Source organism: Gracilinanus agilis, chromosome 2, assembly GCF_016433145.1.
Source record: "Gracilinanus agilis isolate LMUSP501 chromosome 2, AgileGrace, whole genome shotgun sequence".
Classification (NCBI taxonomy): Eukaryota; Metazoa; Chordata; class Mammalia; order Didelphimorphia; family Didelphidae; genus Gracilinanus; species Gracilinanus agilis.
Window position 1 is genome coordinate 52,511,401 of NC_058131.1, and position 21,155 is coordinate 52,532,555.

Here is a 21,155-nt window from a genome sequence, read left to right on the forward strand (position 1 = left end):
GTAAATTTGTTGTTGAAATAAAATATTTTTATTTTAAAATATAAACTTTAAAAATTTAATTAATGATAATCATGATTAATAATAAATAATAATAGGTTTAAATTTCTAATTAATAATAAAATTTAAAAATTAAAAATTAAAATTAATTCTCTCCTCTAAAGCCTCAATGCATTGGGCTTTCCTCTCTCCCTTATGATAGCTCTGGAGTATTTAAACATGGGCATGATCATGCCTTCTCCAAGTATTTTCCTCTCCATGCAATTAGTCGGTAAACACTCATCATTAATAATAATAGCTATGTGATTGCATGTTGGTTGTGGGAGGAGGGGAAAGAAAGAACATGAATCATGTACCCATAGAAAATTTTTCTTAATTAATCAATCAATAAATTTAATAAAATAATAATAATGATAATGATGATGATGATGATGATAATAATAATAATAATAATAATAATAATAATGATGATGATAGCTAGGGGGTTGCTAGGTGGTTCCATGGCTAGAGTCAGACCTAGAGACAGGAGGGCCTGAATTCAAATCTGGCCTCAGACATTTCCTAGCTCTGTGACCCTGGGCAAGTCACTTAACCCCTACTACCTAGCCCTTACCACCAATATATAGTATTGGTTCTACCATGGAAGGTTAAAAAAAAAACAAAAAACAATAGCTAGTATTTATGTAGGATTTGAAGGTTTGCAAAACTTTGTCCATACATTAATTCATCTGGTCCTCTGAGAGGTAGGTGCTATCAAATTGCCCATTTTACAGATGAGGAAAGTAACTGCTTACTCACTTAGTGCCAGGCTGGGCACAAACACAGAAATGAAACGGCCCCTGCTCTTGAGAAGCTTCTGTTTTTATCAGGGAAGAGAGAGAGACAACATTCTAACCTGTGACGTGGCATTTGTTTGTCATCGTAGATAAATGGCCCATGAAGAGAAACATTCATCAAGGAAAGCCTCCTGCCCCGAGTGGCTCATTCCACCCTCCTCTGTCCCCTCCACTGTACCCCACTACCCGGACTCCATGGTCAAAGAGTCCCTTTAAGATGGTTCAAACCACTGGGATGTTCTAGAAACCTTTAGACCCTCCCGTGGCCCTCTCCGAAGAAATTGCTGCAATTCTCTGAAGGGGTCACATTTCTGAGGCTGATAATGGTTCCCTTGAAGTCGGGAAGGCTCCGGAGCCTAGATACAGAGATAAGCCCCGACCTGAAAGAGTCCCCTTTCCTGAGGTCTCCCCTCAGTGGGGCCCTTGGGGTCCTCCTTGCTACTGGCCTTTAGCTTCCTCATGAGAATCAGTGTCTTAAAGAAGAGGAGCTTAGTCTCTCTGAGCGAGGGATTCCACTTCTTGGATTCTGGGGGGCATAAATGAAAGGGGCTCCCCCACCTTGAGACATCCCCCAAGTCCTAGATCCAAGGTAGAAGCAATCCAGGGGAAGGAAACAGAAGCTACAGCCTGACCAGACTTCCCAAATTCATGGCTTCATCTAGAATAGGGATGGTCTTGGGTCCCTTCCCACCTTCCGTTCTCATCCCCATCTCGGTCCTAGTTGACCCCAGGAAGATCCTCCAAATTCTATTCTCTCTTTTCCCCCTAAGTTCATTTTAGCTTCTCAGGACAGGACAGCTGCCGCTTGTCATCACCTACCTGGTCACAGCTTAGGGAAGGAGCTGGGATCCCCCTGCCCCGGAGAGAGGATGCTCCCCACCCCCAGGCAGGCACACTGTGACTTGGGATTGTGGCCACAAGAACCCTGTCCACTTGTCTCTCCCCCACATCACAAAGATAAGCTGAACTTCCCATGAGCTTTGCCTTATGTCACTAGGCTCAAGGCGGTAGCTTCCTCTCTGAGAATTGTTTTTTTTTTTTGCTTACTTACGACTTACTTGTCTTCCAAAGCCGTGTTCTATTCTTCTAAGTAAAGAAGGGCAACAAACTGAACTTGGGAGTCCTCAGAATCCCTGCTCAGCACTGGGTGACCATGGACAATCACGAAAGCTCTCTGCCTCAGTTTCCTTATTTTTAAATTTAAATTAAAAATTAAAATTTTAAATTTAAACTTCCCTGTTTCTCTTCTATGGTTGTCTTGAGGAAAGAGATTTGTAAACCTTAGAGTGCAACCTAAATGTGAGTTATTAGTATAATACTAATTATTATTAATTAATAATTAATCTGGGAGCAGAGGGCAACTAGGCGGCTCAGTAGGCTGAGAACCATGTCTAGAGACAGGAGGTTCTGGGTTCAAATCTGGCCTCAGAAACTTCCTAGCTGGGTGATCCTGGGCAAGTCACTTCATCCCCACTGCCTAGCCCTTAGACTCTTCTGGAATCAATATAAGGTATTAATTCTAAAAGGGAAGAGAAGGGTTTAGCTGGGTGATCCTGGGCAAGTCACTTCACCCCCACTGCCTAGCCCTTATACTCTTCTGGAATCAATATAAGGTATTAATTCTAAGAGGGAAGAGAAGGGTTTAGCTGGGTGACCCTGGGCAAGTCATTTCACTCCCACTGTCTAGCCCTTAGACTCTTCTGGAATCAATATAATAAAGTATTAATTCTAAGAGGGAAGAGAAGGGTTTAGCTGGGTGACCCTGGGCAAGTCACTTCACCCCCACTGCCTAGCCCTTACACTCTTCTGGAATCAATATAAGGTATTGATTCTAAGAGGGAAGAGAAGGGTTTAGAAGAAAAAAAGGCAGGATCTCAGCAGAGAAGCAAGTCAAAGAGTATGAGCAAACAGTTCTCAAAAGAATTGCAAACTAGTAGCAACCACATGAAAGAATGCTCCAAATCACAAGATTTGTTATTTGTTATCACAACAACAAGAGATGCAAACCAAAACAGCTCTGAACTTTCACCTGGCACTCAGCAAGCTGGCAAAAGGGACAAAAAGTTGAGAACAGTGAGTGGCAGAGGGGCAGGCACACTAATACACTGTTAGGAGAGCTGTGAGTTGGTCCAAGAGTTCTGGAGAGCAGTTTGGAATTATGCAAGAAAAGTCCCCGCCACAATGTTTGTGCCCTTTGATCCAGAGATTTCGCTGCTGAGCACACACCCCAGAGAGGTCAAAGATAGAAAGAAAGGCCTCGTCCACACCAAAATAGTATTAGCAACACTGCTTGCAGTAGCCAAAAACTGGGAAGGAGATGGGCAGGAATCGGGGAATGGCCAAGTGAATGGTGCCCTGTGAATAGAATGGAATGTCACTGCACCATAAAAGCTGGGGAATTCACAGGAAGATCCAGAAGGGAATAAGCCATGCCAGGAAAACAGTATGGACATAGTGAGTTCCACTGGTAGATGGAAAGAATGCCAGTGACAACCACAAAGTCCCTACACGAGGGCTGGGAAATGATGAAGCCGGGCTTTGGTACCAACAAAGAGACCAGATGAGGTGGATGACGATGATGAAGAAAGAAATGGCCAACAGTGTTCCCAGGGACTACAATATTCTAGACTAAAAGGCCACTAAGAGGAAGTCAGACTCTTGAGCCCCTAAAGTAGTAGAGAACCGATAATGAAACCTATCTCCAAGGTGGAGGGCTGCTGGCACAAAATAGTGTATATAGTATTGGTCGGGATCTCCATAGCAGATTTTGGGGGGTTAATTGTTTTAATTTATCATGAGGAAAGGTTTGTTCAATTGGAGAGGGGAAAATAAAATAAAATAGAATGCCAAGTGAAGAGGAGAGAGTATTGGAGTATTGGAGATGTGCTGGAAAATGATGAAGAGCAACTTTGGTACCAAAGAAGAGACTAGCTGACGATGAGGATGCTGATGATGAAGAAAGCAGGGACTACAATATTCTAGACTAAAAGGTCACTAAGAGGAAGTCAGATTCTTGACCCACTAAAGTAGTAGAGAACCGATAATGAAATCTGTCTCCAAGGTGGAGGGCTCCTGGCACAAAATAGCGGATATATTATTGGTTGGGATCTCCAGATCAGATTTTTTGGGGTTTAATTGTTTTCATATATCCCAAGGAAAGGTTTGTTCAATTGGAGAGGGAGAAAAATGAAGTTATGTAAAGACATCAATAAAGTGCTAAGTGAAGAAGATAGAGTATTGGAGTTAACAAGAAGTTCAAATCTGGTCTCGGAACTCACCAACTGTGTGATACTGGCAGATTACTTTGTCTCTCTCTGCCTCAGTTTCTTCATCTGTAAAACAGTGATTATAATAGCACCACTATCCCAAGAGTTTTGGGGAGGATAACACGATGTGATGTTTGTCAAGCGCCTTACAAACTTTAGAGCACTAGATAGAGTCATTATTTTTAAAAGCCAAGGGCTTCCCCACCCCCATCGGTGTTAATTTGGGGTTCAGAGGAAGCCAGAATCACTTCCCCTAGTCTCTACTACTTCCTGGAGAAAATGTTTCCACCGTGAAATACCCAATTTTCCACATGTGTTGTCTTCAGCAATACCGGAGAAGCAAGAAACATGTGGCCGGCAGATCATGGTGCACAGAGGCTAACGAAATGAATGACTCCAAGCCGCTGAGGTCAAACTGGCAGCTGAGCACTGAAGCCACTGACCATTCGGCTCAATCGCCCTTGGGCGGAAGGTCCCTTCCCTTCTCTCCTCCTTCCTTGCTGGCTCTAACCTCAGCATGCCAACCAACAGAACTTGGGGAAAACCTGTTCAACCAATGTCTCCTCTGCCTGGAGTGGGGGGGGGGGGAGCTCCTCTACCTCTGAAGCCCCCACACCCTCACATCCTGCTGGGACAACAGCCCCCATCTCATAGACTAGGCAAGTCACACATGATCAGGCACAGTTAAATACAGAATGGGGAATTTGCTCAACCCTCTTGGCCTCCGTTTCCCCATCTGTAAAATGAGCTGGAAAAGGAAATGGCAAATCATTCCAGTATCTCTGCCTGGAAAACCCAAAATCAGCTCAAAAGAAGTCAGACAAGACTGAAATGACTGAACAACAATGAAGAGCTTTATAATCGTTATCTCATTGGATCCTCATAATAATATGGGGCGGGGGGAGGGGGCGGGGGCTGCTATTATTCCCATTTTACAGTTGAGGAAACTGAAGCAGCAGCAAAGTGACTTATCTAAGGTCACACAGATAATGAGTATCTGAGGCCAGAATTGAATTTAGCCCTCTGAGGTCTAAGCCCAGCAGTCTTACCACCTGGATGATCTTAATGAGTGGCCTAATGGAGGAAGTCAGAAGACAATGGGCTCTCATCCTGGCTCTGCTATTCATTAATCTCCTTCATGATCTTGTCTGGGTCTCGGTTGTCCATCTGTGGAATGAGGGGGCTGGGCAAGATGATCTCTAAGTTCCCTTGAAATGCTCCTCTGTGAATGGTTTTAAAGAAAAACTAAAGGGCAGTGAGGCATCCAGGTGGCCCTCGCTGCTCTTCTGCTTGGAACCAATACATGGTATGTACCCTAAGACAGAAGGTAAGGGTTTTTTTTTTTTTAAATACCTAACAGGCAAAAGGGAGGAGGCCTCCTAATCAGCCAGGGCTGGCACTTGCTCCAAAGCCCTTGACTTTGGCAGTGAACTCTTGATGCGTTCCTCAGAAGGTCTCCAAGATTCTTTGCTGCTCTGAATCCTTAGGAACACTCTCATTTTACAGAGAAGTAAACAGAGGCTCAGAAAAGACAAGGGACTTCCCTAAGGCAGCCAGGGCTTAGCACAGTAGCTGGCACACAGTAGGAACTTCAGAAATGTTTACTGAATTCGGGTCATGTAATGAATTGGGAGAAAGGTCCCACTACTTAAAAATCTTCAGCAAGACAAGTCCTTCCTGACTCGGAGGCCAGCCAGGACTGCATCCACCATGCCAAGGGACGAAAGAGGAGTCCTGAGGAGCGGGGCAAGGAGGAAGACTGGAGGTCTTCTCCCGGATCCTCTTGCTGCTTTGGATTTGAAGCTTCCAGCAAGGGAGAGGTCAGCTCCCAGAACGGGTCAGCCCATGGGACCTGGAGGTTCTGGATTCCAACAATAATGACTGTCCTAGAGGAGGAACTGAGGTTGTCTCTTGGAAAGCGGGTCCAAGGCAAATGGCGCCAGGGGGAAGGGCTCCTTGTCTTCCAGTCACCATGAAGAAGAAGGGCTCTTGCAGAAGGCAGAATGGTGGAGACCCTGGGAAATAGATCTGAGGAAGGCAGGCACAGGACCGGCCAGCCACCTAGTCCTCCAGCTGAGAAAGGTCAGTCTTCACTGGGTGGTGCTGGTGACCATAAACTGAAGGGAAGGTGAAGGGTGAAGATTACTGGCAAGGGCTGCTGGACCCACCTAGTGATTTTGGGTTTCTTCTTTTCTTAGCCACCAAAGCTCTGCAGACTAGACTCTCATATCAGGTGGTTTTAAGGAGGAGAAAAGTCCCTTGTGGGTAATTAATTAAGAGCTCTTGGGCAGGGCACAGGGGGATAAATTCCAATTAACCTCCAACGTGCCAGCAACTTGGCCCCATGCCTAAGCTGCGCCAATATGGATGGGAGGGACTCGAAGGTCCTTTATGTGAGAGAAAGGAAGGAAGAAACCCCAGATAATTACTGCCTCCGGCTATAATAGGTTGGAATTCAGAGGTAACTAAGCAGGGCTCATAATGCCACCAGCCAGCATCCCTGACTTCCTCTTGGACAAGTCATAGGGATGGGGAAGAATATGTGACTGAGGGTCAGGAACCACAGCAAGTCCTAACTGAGAGACCTTATCCAAGTCCTTCTTCCACTCCAGCCCTCAGCATCCTTGGAGTGTCTCAGGAAAACTTTGGATCATTTTCTGCCTCTAACAAACACTGTTCTGAGATTGTAGCAAGTTAACCTCTTAGTGTCTCAATCCCAAAACTAAGTTGCAGAGGAGATACCCAACACTGGTAAGGAAACATCCTCCTCCAGGAGAGCTTCCTCCACCAATGGCATCACAGAGAAAAATGCCAAAGGCTGCATCCCCAAGTTCCTCCCAGTTCTAACAATTAATGATGCTCAAAGTCAGAGGCTCTCTGTCTTCTGGGGCCTCAGAACACCTTCACACTCTTAAAAATCCAGCTGCCTTCGATTTTTGTTTTAACCCTTAACTTCTGCCTCAGTATAACTTCTAAGACAGACGAGCAGCAAAGCATTGACAATTGGGATTAAATGATTTGCCCAGCATCACACAGCTAGGAAGTACCTGAGTCCTACCTACCCCTCCGACTGTCTGCCAATAAAATAGGCATTAAAGCCAAGCAGCTAGGTTGCTCAGTGGATTGAGAGCCAGACAAGAGGTCCTGAGTTCAAATCTGTCCTCAGGTACTTTCTAGCTGTATGACCCTGATCAAGTCACTTAACCCCCACTGCCTAGCCCTTTGCTCTTCTGCCTGGGAACCAATGGAGGCTACTGATTTTAAGACAGAAGGTAAAAGTTTAAAAATGATTAAGGGCTGAATGACAAAATGACTTCTCTTAATCTGCCCTCTCTGTTATCTCCTCTTCCCTTCTCCCTCTTCTCTCCTGTTTCCTTATTTAAAAAAAAATTTATTGAGGATCCCAATGAGCTTTTATTTCTGTGGGTTATAACCAGGGATGTGTTGGAGCGGACTCATAGCAGCTCCTGAGAGGAACAAATCCAGCCTTGGTTTATTGTTTTGTTAATTGCCTAGACAAGAAAACGATGGAGAAAATGGGAATAATGCCAATTCGACTGAAAAGTGGGCCATGCATGTATTGTTTCTTGGAAAGCCATTTGCCAGCATATCCTAGTTATATTTATAGATATTTACCAGACAAAACTGAAACACATGATTTTAAAAATTATTTAAAGTAAAAATAAGCCAATTATACATTAGCATAAAACATTTTAATGAAAAAATAACTATTTTCTAAAACAAAAAAATTGGTGAGAGTAGCATTATTTTTGCAAATCTTTTTAATGTCTATCTTTTTTTTATTTTAAATTCTTACCTTCCATCTTAGGATTGATATTATTTATTGGTCCTATGGCAGAAGAGTAGTAAGGGCTAGGCAATGGGGGTTAAGTGACTTACCCAGGGTCACACAGAAGTGTCTGAGACCAGATTTGAATCCAGGATCTCTTGTCTCTGAGCCTGGCTCTCAATTCACTGAGTCACCCAGCTGCCCCCCCCCCATCTTGGTACAATTGTGAAAATATTTTTGACCTTTAATACCCCCTGAAAGGTTCCTGGAGTCTCCTGGGGATCCTCAGAGCCCGCTTTGAGATCTGCTGCTCTAAGCCCTTTGGTGCTGATGAGAGATCCCAATTCTACCTTCCAAGGATATAGTGGGTCAGGAGTAGCCTAACCTTGGGTCAGAAGGGGAGTGGGGGTGTCACTTACCACTGCAGGGAGGGCTCAAGGGTTCACACTCTCCTGAAGCCTCAGGATCTGAAGCTCCTCCCTCTCTCTCTGATTGGCTGGCATCCTCGGCCTGATTGTCGTCTCCTTCCTCCATATCACCAAGAGAACCTTTAAGAGGAAAACCAATATGGAGCTCATGATGCTGTGGCATTCAAATGGGCCCATACCCAACGCAGACCCAACAGAGCCCTCTGTCAGAATCCAGATCCCAAAGGGATTTTGTTGAGACCTAAAGGGGTTGTCATCCAAGTCGAAAATTCCTGTTTTCACCGGGAAAAAGTGGGCAAGGAAAGATGAGGCCTTTTTGGTCTGGAAAAAAAAACATGGGGGTGTAATTTAAACTCATAGGAAAGAGAAGACATTGTAATGACCAGATACTGAACCCTAGAATATCTCAGGCTCTCCCAGGTAAAACAGAATCAAAGCTACCACTTAGAACAAATAATAAGAAATTACTCCTCATCTGGAAGTAAGGTATAGTGGGAAGAGATCTGAATTTGGAGGCAGAGGCACATACCCTTACTACTACCTACATTTGTGATTTTGGTCAATCTGAATTTGGAGGCAGAGGCACATACCCTTACTACTACCTACATTTGTGATTTTGGTCAATCTGAATTTGGAGGCAGAGGCACATACCCTTACTACTACCTACATTTGTGATTTTGGTCAATCTGAATTTGGAGGCAGAGGCACATACCCTTACTACTACCTACATTTGTGATTTTGGTCAATCTGAATTTGGAGGCAGAGGCACATACCCTTACTACTACCTACATTTGTGATTTTGGTCAATCTGAATTTGGAGGCAGAGGCACATACCCTTACTACTACCTACATTTGTGATTTTGGTCAATCTGAATTTGGAGGCAGAGGCACATACCCTTACTACTACCTACATTTGTGATTTTGGTCAATCTGAATTTGGAGGCAGANTCTCTCTCTCTCCCTTCTCTCTCTCTCTCTCTCTCTCCCTTCTCTCTCTCTCTCTCTCCCTTCTCTCTCTCTCTCTCTCTCTCCTCCCTTCTCTCTCTCTCTCTCTCTCTCTCTCTCTCTCTCTCTCTCTCTCTCTCCTGTCTTAGAATTAATACTAAATACTGATTCAAAGGCAGAAGAGTAGTAAAGACTAGGCAAGGGTGGTTAAGTGCCTTACCCAGGGTCACACAGTATTCAGATTTGAATACAGGACCTTCCATCTCTATGCCTGGCTCTCTATCCATTGATTCATCTAGATGACTCTCTCTGTTTCCCTCTCTATCAAATGGGGAGAATGGCCAAATGGCTTCTAAGGTTCCTTCTGGTTCTATATCTATGAACTTAGGGAACTTTTTACTCCAAATGGCTCAGACTGAAAAAAACCAACCAAATACTCATTTATTAAGAGCCCACTCGGGACAGCTAGGTAACAGTGGATTGAGCATCAGGCTAGGAGTCAGGTTCAAATTTGACCTCAGACACTTCCTAGCTGTGTGGCCCTAGATAAGCCATTTAACTCTATTTGCCTAACCCTTGTCCTTCTATCCTAGAGTTGTTACTAGGAAAGAAAGTAAGTTGTTGTTGTTTTAAAGAACCTATTGTGTGCCAGGCTTTAACCATGCCAGGTGGAGATACAAAGAGAGAAATTTAAGGAAATAGGGATAGATTTTAGATCAGACCAGGCAGACCCGTCATCAAAGGTTATGGGGAGTAACAGCAACAGAGAAAAACATCCATCGTTCCATCTGGCCCCTAAAACCACAGGAGGACATAGGTGAAGTGACACCCATTTTTCAGATGAAGTAACTGAGGGCCAAAGAATTTAAGTAATTGTCTAAGTGTTTGAAAGAGCCTGAATCTGAATCACCCTGATACCAGGTGTAAAACTCAATCAAATATACTCCAGAGAAGGGGTTCAGCTGTTAGTGCCCATTCTGCCATTTTCTAAGCTCATCAGGATGGAGCAGTTGGGGGGAATGCTGGATGACTATCTATTTAATGCACATTTATTAAGTGCCAATTAAGGACAAGGTCCTGTTCAAGGCAGGAGAGGTGATACAGAGAAGACTGATACAGCCCCTGGCCTCATGCACTTATAGTCTAGTGCAGCGGTTCCCAAACTTTTTTGGCCTACCGCCCCCTTTCCAGAAAAAATATTACTTAGAGCCTCTGGAAATTAATTTTTAAAAAATTTTAATAGCAATTAATAGGAAAGATAAATGCACCTGTGGCCATCACTGCCTCCCTGTGTGTAAATGAAATCTCCCTCTTACACCTGGATCCCTGCAGCACCCACCAGGGGCAGTGGTACCCACTTTGGGAAGATTAGATATACAGGCCAACTGTGGGGCAGTTAAAAAAAAAATCAACTGAAACAGGAGTCGCTGGTCTTGGGTTCTAATCCTGATGAGGAAGTTGGACAAGATCGTCTCTAAGGACTCTTCCAGTTCTGAAGTTCCATATCTTAAATGAGTACAATTCAAGGCAGGATATAAATATCCCCCAAGATATAATTAAATAATAATAGCATCTATATGGTGCTTTTAAAGCACTTTATACATATGAACTCATTTGATCCTCACAATATTCCTGTTAAGAGGCAAGTACTATTACAATCCTTACTTTACAGTTGAGGAAACCGAGGCAGAGGCTAAATGACTTGACCAGAATAATACCAAGACTAGATCTGAACTTGGGTCTAGATCCAAACTTCCACTGAGCCACCTAGATGCTATGTATGGGAAGTCACGGAATTTCAGTAGGGAGAGACCCCAGAGAATATCTAATGGAACCCTTCCTTGAACAGGAATTCCCACGTGTATAATATCCCTCATATCCCAGATCAGAGCGCCTGGTGGGAGGCGCTCTGAGGCTGTCTTCTGGAAGCACCAAGACTTTCGTGTGACTCAATGGGTTAATTCCCCAGCCTCAGCGTCTCCAGTTATCCGAAGGAGAAAAGGCAATCTTTCAAACATTGACCAAAAAAATAAAAAAATAAAAAATGAGCAGAACAGAAAAAAGAGAACGCAAGAGGGAGGAGATGTGTCTGCATCATCAGAGTATTCCGATTCCACAAAGGATGGAAATGACTAATTCACTAGCTCCAGGCACCGCTGTGTCCCAGCATCCTAAGAGTCCACCTTTCTGTCCGTTGCTTTTTTGATTGGAGATTGGAAACGGCGATAGCTTTAACCACAGTAGAGAGAGGACGGCGGGGGAACGGTTCAGTCGTGAATCTATACACATCTGTCGTCCATTCACATCCTTCTCAGAGCTAACGTTTAATGATCTGACGAGGCTACGCGCCCAAGGTAATGGTTAATATTGGGCTAATCTCCAACACCAGCCCAAAGCACTGTCTCGTGTTCAGTGTACATACAAACACTCATCGGAGGCGTGATTAAACTATTAATTTTATGATTGTCTTTTTCCCCGATTTACCTGGTAAATTCATCCGCTCATGTCTCAAGAGGAAAGTGGTTTTCTTGCGTGTGTTTGAACATATCGTTCTTGCTCTGGGTGACGTTGGGCATTTGTTGGTGAAATGTTGGATATTCATCGTTCTGAATACACAAATTGCAACTGTGTGTGTGTATGAGTGTGAGAGAGAGAGTGTATGATGGGGTAAGACTTATGGAGAATGGATGCAAGACTGGTGACAATTATCGAGCAGGTGATTGGGGAACGTCCCCTGGTTTACCCCAATAAATGTGTAAGCGTATGAGAGCTGAAAAGGAAACCCGAAATAACACCAGTCTATGTGCATGAACTGTCCATTACCAATGGAAAGAAAAGCTGGTCATCCGAGTTAATTAAGGATGTTCAACTATATAAGCCTGGAAAGACCAAGGAAGACGCTAGGGGTGTGAATTTTCCTTGGGCTGAAACGGCTGTTATTCCCGAGTGTGGACCTGGGCAGCACTAGGGCAAATCACTTCCTCCCTAAGCATCCTTTCCCCCTCCCTCTCTTTTTTCTACCTTAATTTGCTGCAAGACAGGAATAATAATACTTCTCTGGGAAGTGTCTGTAGCTCCTTGGAGCCAAGAGCAAAGCCGGAATTATTATTAACACTAACGAGGGACAACAATGCGGAGTTCTGCAGAGAATAATAATGATGTGCTTTGTTGAAGCCAGTCAAGGAGGGAATCTCTACTCCCCTGATGGCCCAGGAAAGGTCGGAGAGGAGCTCACGGGAGCACAGTCCCTGAAAGAGAGACCAATTTCCATGCTGCTTGCCCCCAAGAGGAAACCCGAAATAAATGTGGTTCACAAACAATGATGCCGGGCTGGGTCACAACAGAGTCCCTCATTAGTTTTCCCTATCACTTTCTAGATTGGTCAAGACTTCCTCCCTTAGTGACAAATATGTCTAATGGCTTCATTCCTATCTTCAAATGAATTCCTATAGAGCAGAGATTCCCAAAGTGGGCGCCACCGCCCCCTGGTGGGTGCTGCAGCGATCCAGAGGAGCAGTGATGGCCACAGGTGCATTTATCTTTCCTATTCATTGCTATTAAAATTTTTTAAAATTAATTTCCAGGGGGCTAAGTAATATTTTTTTCTGGAAAGGGGGCGGGAGGCCAAAAAAGTTTGGGAACCACGGCTCTAGACCAACAGAAGGAATAGGGAAGCCAGGGAGGTCTCCAAAGAAAACCACGTACCCAGGGGATGGAGGCGTTTGCCAGGCCACCCCTAAAGGTGCTGATTAGAGTTTCCTCTTGGGATGCCGGCAATCCCACCACGGCCAGCACATGTGATGTTTACCACGACTTAACAGGTCTGGGTTTGCCTATCGTGTCTGGTTCTAGACAACCACCATTCACCTGCTGGCGGCTACCCAAATTACAGGCATAGTGCTGGGGAGGAATTAATTAGTTGATGGTAAACATGGCAAGTCGAGTTATGCTCGTTTGCTCATTTGCGGGTTACTTTCCCAGAAGGCTTTGCCCCCTGTCCGCATCCCCCAACTCATCAACCACAAAAGACAAAGAGGGATGGAAGGGCAGAAGGGAAGAGTTGGCAACAAGTTCTCCTGGATTTGGACAGAAATTTACTCAGAAAAGCTAAAGGCTCAAAGACAAAGCATTTGGCCAACTCTAAACGCAATACCGACGCAAGCCATCTTCTCAAGAAGAGCTGCCATGCTTTGGTGAAAAGGAGAAACGAGGACTGTTTGATGCTGCATCACGGTGGGAATTCCACGATGAATGGCTCAAAGCTGGGGGGGAGGGAGAGGAAAGAAGGGAGGAAGTGGTGCTAAATTCATGGTGGAGAGGATTTTGTGCCAGCTCTGCAACTTACTACAGGTGCCACCTTGGGAATTCACTTGACACGGTAAGCCTCAGTTTCCTCATCTGTAAAAGTGAGGCAGTTGGGGCTGAAGATTGCAGAGAAGAGCAGAGTCCTCTCTCTATGGAACTTCCTAGGAATGCCGCTGGAGAAAGAAGAACAGCAGGGCTGGGTAGAGAGGTGGGCCAGAAAGGAGAGGAAAAGCAGGCTTCGAGGGAGAAAAAGCCACACAGTAAAAATGTCTTCAGACCTCAGCTGCTCTCTGACTCCAGGCATGGATATTTACGGGGGAGAACAAAGGGCCCTATAATCTACACAAAGCAGACAACAATAAGCGTGAATAAGGAGGCTGCCCGAGAAGGAAAGGCAATTTATTCTAATTCTGCTAATTTCAGTTCCAGCACAATTAAAAAGACTCTGATAATGCCCAGAAACAATCACCACCTAACAAATCGTTTCTCTCTCCGCAAATGAAACATCGTTAGGCTAATTTCTTCTTTCACGCCTTCTCGGCTCTTGGCTGCCTGATAAAATTAACTGGCTTTCTTCTCCCAGGCCCTCTCCCCAACCCTCAGCAGAGAAGGACCGGGTCCTCGTTCCTGGCCCCCCCCCCCCCATCTCACACCTCTATAGGCCCTGACTTCTGCCCAGTTGGGATCCCTCCCCATTCAGATCCCACCTGGGTACACCTGCCCGGCTTCTTGACCAGGATCACTCTTGGCTTGTCCTTCCTGCGGATGGCTTCTGCCCCACCTAGCTCCATACCCCTACCCTCTGCAGATTCCCAAGTCTGGTGGGAATCCGGCCGCCAGGCTCCAACTTGTTCCCTTTCTTCTGGTCCCTGTGTGGCTGAGCGAGGACATTCCAGCATGTAGTCCTCGCCTTCTCCCCATAAGGGCCAACTGCATTCCACCGGGGGGCCAAATTCTCTATCCCTAAATCCTTTTGGAGAATACTTGGTGAAAATTCTCACCTGGATTTCCTCATGCTGGCCCTCCCGGTACATTCCAACGAGAGAGAGACAGACAGACAGACAGACAGTGTATGAAAGACAGAGAGACACAGAAAGAGAGTGAGTGTGTGTATGAGAGAGACAGACAGACAGACAGACAGAGAGACAGTGAGAGTGTGTGTATGAGAGACAGAGAGAGACAGAGTGTATGAGAGACAGAGACAGAGACAGAGACAGAGAGAGAGAGAGAGAGAGAGAGAGAGAGAGAGAGAGAGAGAGAGAGAGAGAGATTTCCCACTATCTACCTCATTAAGAAATCATGATGTGTGAAGTCCCAAGAGGCCATTTTTTCCCCTCCAAATGGAAAGGTTTATTCCTGAAACAAAACAAACTCCTCTGTACTGCTGAATCAATCTACCACCCACCAACCGGTAGCCTCAGCCCCCCTTGCTGTAAGTTCTGCATACATATCCAACAGGTCCTTGACTCAATATTGCTTCTTTTTCATAAGTGGGAGAGCCCACCTTCTCTCCAGCCTGGTCATTCTCATCCATGGATGGATCATTTTGGGGAGGAGGGTGCCTATTAATTTCTTACCCTAACCCAATAGGGAAAGGGCCACCTCAAGTTGTGAAAGGACTTCTTCTCCACACCATCAACACAGAAGTTCTCTCTGGTTCAGCCCTCAGACTCCAAGAATCGGATGGGACCTCAGGTTTCACCTAGTCCAACACTTACCCAAGCCCAAACAAATGACCTCTTTGGCATCCTAGACCCCAGGTCAATCAGACTCTTCTAGAATATCTCCAGAGAGAGGAAGTTCATCTTCCAGGCAACAGAGAAACTTAAGGCCAACACCATTTAACCATGGACTTAATCATGACCAAGATAACATAGGGTAGAGCAGAGATGTCAACTGCCCCCAAAATGCATCCTGAATCAGATGGAAATATGTTGAACAATGTAAATAAAAACACAATAGATCCTAATGTGAATTTGCAGTTTTCTAAGTCTTTTGCAACCCAGGGATCTGTTTCTACTTGAGTTTGACACTACCAGTGAGGCAGGTAGAAAGACCACTCACTCCGGAGTCTAGAGCCCCAGGTTCAAATTTTGACTCTACTTACCACTGGCAGGTCAATTTACTCTTGAGCCTTAGTTTCCTCATCTGAAAAGTAAAGACAATTCCTACATGACCTACCTTTACAGGGGTATTAAGAGGAAATCATTCTGTAAGACCTGGATGAGTATGAGTTTATCATCTTTATCCTAGAGACCTTGGGTCACCATGACTACCAGGGAATCCTAAATTCTCCTCCTTTACAATCCCTAATCTTTAGGCTTCTTTGGGCGCTGCACTTACTGAGTTTTTCGGAGAAGATCACTTTTCCTGGGAGCATCAGCTCTAGGATACTCCAGGGAAACTGAGGAAGCTACAGGCCAAATGTAGAGTTTAATTTATAGGCTCATAAGGTCACAGAATAAGAGCTGGAAAAGTGTTTTAATGAAAAATGCAGAATGAAATCCCTACTACAGCATAATGAACAGGACTCACAAGGATCTGAGAACAGCTTAAACCAAGGATTCTGTCTCTAGAAGGGTCATCAAAGATCTTCTGGAAAAGGTCTGATTGTCTATCCTAAAGTCGAGCTCAAGCATTAAGGACATTAGCATCCTAAAGGTCTCCAGCTTTCTTCAATAACCCCTTTTGGATCTGTTGTTAGGAATTTATTTAAACCTTTCTTGAAGGTAGGATTGCAGTCTTAATCATCTCTTAAGACAAAGATTCCCCCACTGCATTGAGTTTTATGGCTAAAAGGAACCCTAGAGGACCATCCAGACTAATAGTATCAAACTCAAGTAGAAACGAGGCCTCACATTGACTTAGAAAACCGTAAACTAACATTATCAATGTCATATTGTAATTTTATTTATTTTAGTACACATTTTCCAATTCTAGTTTCAAGGCAGCCTCAACTGTCCTTTAGAGGCAAGTAGAATAAATCTAAAACCTTCTTCCAAGGGTGGGTACTTAGCACAGTGGCTAGAGTGCCAAGCCTGGAGTTGGGGGGACCTCAGATACTGAGGTCAGATACTGGCCTCAGATACTTCCTAGCTGTGTGTCCCTGGGTAAGTCACTTAACCCCAACTAACTAAATAACCTTGCCACTCTTCTATTTAGAATTAATACTAAGACAGAAGGTAAAGGTTCAAAACAATTTTTTAAAATCTCCTTCCATCAAATAGCTCTGACCATATTTGTAGATGTCAGTTCACATGAGTGCTTTTTTAAAATTTTTATTAAAATTCCCAACTTTCCCCTGGTCTTTCCTATCCCCTTCCTCATCATATATATATATATATATATATATTGCTTTAAATCCTTACTTTCTGTCTTAGAATCAATACTATGTATTGGTTCCAAGGCAGAAGAGCAGTAAGGGTTAGACAATGGTGGGGTTAAGTGACTTGCCCAGGGTCACCTAACTAGGAAGTCTCTGAATTCAAATTTGAACCCAGGACCTCTCGTCTCCAGGCCTGGCTCTCTATCACTGAGCTACCTACTTGTCCTAAATGTTTACTATGTTACATACTCCTAAAGTCTCTAAATCACACAATACAAGATGCAGAAGCTCTTGCCTCTAAAGATGGGTTGAGTTCAGACTATTTCACAAATAGGGAAACTGAGGCTGTAGGTCACTCTCTCATCCCTCATGCCCTTAATAAATAAATATTGAATGAAGAAAAGAATGTCTGTGGGGTACTTTCAAGCTGAGCTCCCTGACACACATGGATCCCTGTTCTTCCCCCTTCCTACCTCTGATCTGGTCTCCCTAAAGCCAAGAAGATGCCAGCCCAGCATCCTTGGTCCCCAACTGCAGGGGCTGTCTCCAGGCCAATGGCAGGAGAGAGAAAGGTAGTGGCTAGCAGGAGCTGGACAGGAGGTGGCAGGGCTGGCAGCAGCAGCAGCAGCAGAAGCAGCAGCCCCATAGCTGTGGCCACAGTGACGAGAGCGTCATTTCTCTGGGATTGCTGGAAGCCTGGCTCAGTTATCACCCCATGCAGGCTCCCTCTGCCAGCCTGATCTGTCTACTCTTCATTAAGCAAATACGCTGAAATGGAAATGAAAACATAATAGCTATTTGATTTTGGGCGAGATATTTTGCATATTGGTTCAGTGCTGATAGTGGAATTTCATCAACTCCCTTTTTTCATGCTTTAAAACTGAATTACTAAGACAGCCTCTACAGAGGGGGATGAGCCAAAAAGCTCAGTTCCAAGATACTCCGCTTGGACGATTAACTATTCTCTCTCTCTCTCTTTCTTTCTCTCCCTCCTCTCCCTCTCCTTTCTTGATAACAAGGCTGGCTTTTTTTTCCCTTCAAATTACTTCGATTGTTAAAAAACTCACATTGATCTCAGATGGTGGTGACAAAATTAACCCTGCTGGCCTGGGGGACCTCTGGTGTTGCTCCTCCCCAGCTCCCCAAATCTTGCCCTCAGAGAGTTCATAAGCTCATGGGGGTGCAGGTTTGGGGAAGGATGTTACCTAGAATGAAAACCAAGGTGGTTCCCAGAAGTGATGGAGAAATCGAGGGCTTTGTGACATCCATCATCCCACATGGGGAGTTGGGGGAATTATGTTGGGGGAATTATGTTCGGGGAGAAGAAGAGGGAGAGGGGATCAGGTGGCAAATATTTTGTTATTACCACCACCAAGATTAGCCAGTGAATATCTTACTCAGTTTCCTCATCTGTAAAAAGAGGGAAGTAAGAGTAGATGCCCTAAAGTCCCTCCTTGGGGGAGGAAGAGACAGGTTGGGTAGGCACTAAATCCTAAGTTTCCATGAAAACAGTTACATAAGCTAAGGCATTGCCTCATCACTACCACCATTGCAAGAATTAGACAGAGCAAAGATTATTGTTGCCACTTAACAGATGGAGCAATTGAGGTTTAAAAAGTCAAGTTATCTCTCCAAGGTCAAACAGTGAATTTGTGGGCATTGCCAGAACTGGAAGCTCAGCCTCCTGGCACAGGATTCAGTGCCCTTTCCATGGCATCACAGCCTTCCCTCCTTGGGCTCCGACCCTATAATGTGTCACTTATGCCAAACCGTGGCTTCTAATGCGAGATCAGGTTCCCCAACTTCTTAATCCATAAAATTGGGGTAATGAGACTTGCTCGGCCAGCTCTGTACCACCATTGGGAAGAAAACAGAGTGTGGGCTGGAGATGGACCCAAAAATGGAAGTATTGACTAGACTCTTCTTTTTACACTTTTTCTGCTGGAAGAGGTCTGTGTGCCCCTGCTTCCTCATGGTACCGAGAGGCAGCCCTGAGATCTAGAATATTAAGTGGGGAAACACATGCCTATCACTCGGGAACTAGACTACATAGGATGAGACTTGTCGCCATCCAGTTTGGCAACCACATATACAGAATAGCCTTAAAAACACAAACATACACAAAAAACATCAACAAACTCTTACTTTCCATCTTAGGATCAATATTGTATGGGGCAGCTAAGAGGCTCAGTAGATTGAGAGCCAGGACTGGAGATGAGAGGTCTGGGCTCAATCCTGACCTCAGACACTTCCTAGGTAGGTGACTCTGGGCAAGTCACTTATCCCCCATTGCCTAGCCCTTACAACTCTTCTGCCTTGGAACCAATATACAGTATGAATTCTAAGATAGAAGATAAGGAGTTGTTTTTTGTTTTTTGTTTTTAAATGAGGATAAAGATATTCCTACCTGGAGGGTAATCACATGGTTATGAGGATCAAGTGAGATATTTTTAAAGAGTTTATGGCATAGTCCCTGGCACAGAGTAGGTTCTTAACAATGTTTGGGCCCTTTCTTCTTCCCCTGATAGAATGTGAGTGCCTTGCAAAGTAGGGATTGTTTCATTCTTTATATCTATATTCTCAGCGCCTAGCACAGTGTCTGATGTTCAGTAAGTCTTTAATAAATGCTTCTCTTCATCCCAAACACTACCTAGTTGCATGGCCCTGGACAAGTCATTTAACGCCCCATTGCCTAGCCCTTACCACTCTACTGCCTTGGAACCAATACACACTAGTCATTGTAAGACAGAAGGTACGGATCTAAAAATAAATAAATAAATGCTTCTCATCCCCTCACTACACTTCTGTGAGGTAAACTGTGAAAGAATCATCACCCCCATTTCACAGAGGAGGAAACTGAGGCTCAGAAGGAACCATAACTGTCTTATACACTTCTCTTCATTGCTGAGTGTTGGAGGAAGGACTGGAACCCAGGTCTCCTGACTCCCAAGTCAGGGCTCTTCATGCTATATTGACATGGACAACTTCCCACCAAATCATGGGAGGGACTGTGATTGGGGCTGGGGGCAGGAGTACCAGCATGGATGGAATCATGCAGCCCTGAAGGAGTGAAATAACTGAGCATCCTCAGGACGTCCTGGTTTCTTTTAGGTCTCTCTTATCATTCATTTACCTAAATCTCAGGTGAATTGATTTCCATTTCCAGCCTGCAATGAAATACTTTAGGGCAAGTCATTAAACCCAGCTGAGCCTCAATTGTGCTCACTTGAAAAACAGAGTTTGAGAGGCAACCTGGTATTGTAGTTAGAGGGCTGACTTCTGAGTCAGAGAGACATGGATTCCAATCCCGCCTCTGATCCATACTGGCTGGGGGTTCCCTAGCCAAGACGTTGAAACTCTTAGTGCTCTAGGACACTCTCAATCTGTAAGTCACAGAGAAGGACAGAGGAAGGAAAGATAGTGAGCCGGCATTCGTCCCAGGGAGTTGCCTACACTGTGAATAGCTCTGACATAGACAGCATTAGGGCAATTAAGTAGCATAATGGAGACAAAGCCAGCAAGACCTGAGTTCAGATTTGATCTCATATGCTTGCTAGCTGTATGATCCTGAGAAAGTCACTTAACCCTGTTTGCCTCAGTTTCCTCATCTGTAAAATGACCTGAAGAAACGGCAAAACCAATATCTTTTCCAGAAACCCCAAATGGGGTCAGGAAGAGTCAGCCATGATTGAAATGCCTGAATGATGAGAAAACATAGCACAATGCCTGGCACTTAATAGACTTGACTTCATGAAACTACAGGTCTGTTTTTTTTAAAATGAAGATGGTACCTCAGACACTTCCTAGCTGTGTGACCCTGGGCAAGTCACTTAACCCCCATTGCCTAGCTCTTACCACTCTTCTGCTTTAGAATACATAGTATTGATTCTAAGACAGAAGGTAAAGTTTTAAAAAAATGAATATGGTTATAAAATTAAAAGTGTTCCAATGAACTCACCCACCAACTCCGAGTATTGACTCAATACCCACCTTGTGGCCCATAAACCTGCTGCGTGAGGGAAGTGGGACTTTCTTTTATTGTTCTAAAATGTACCCAGAAGTCAGAATATTGTGGACCATTATCCCTGGGAAGAGCCTTAAGGAAGCATCTCACCTAACTTTACCCCAATTTACAGATGAAGAGACTGAGACCCAGAAGGATTAAATCTCTCTCTCTCTAGCTCGATGGAGGGAAGAGAGTTTAGTTCTAGTGTTAGGAATCAACCACGTCTATCTGTGAGTTTATAGACATTCGCCCTCTTC

General features: G+C 44.5%; 1 protein-coding gene across 1 annotated transcript in view; it reads right to left on the reverse strand.

Moving 5' to 3' along the window:
- Positions 1 to 14,601, reverse strand: part of ZFPM1 (zinc finger protein, FOG family member 1) — a 152,705-nt gene extending 138,104 nt beyond the window's left edge. Inside the window, exons 1-3 of the mRNA XM_044659396.1 lie at positions 14,569 to 14,601; positions 8,497 to 8,638; positions 8,309 to 8,437 (exon numbers count right to left, since the gene is read on the reverse strand). Coding sequence (XP_044515331.1) covers positions 8,309 to 8,437; positions 8,497 to 8,638; positions 14,569 to 14,601 — 304 coding nt within the window. The remainder of the gene's footprint in view (positions 1 to 8,308; positions 8,438 to 8,496; positions 8,639 to 14,568) is intronic.
- Positions 14,602 to 21,155: the final 6,554 nt, after the last annotated feature.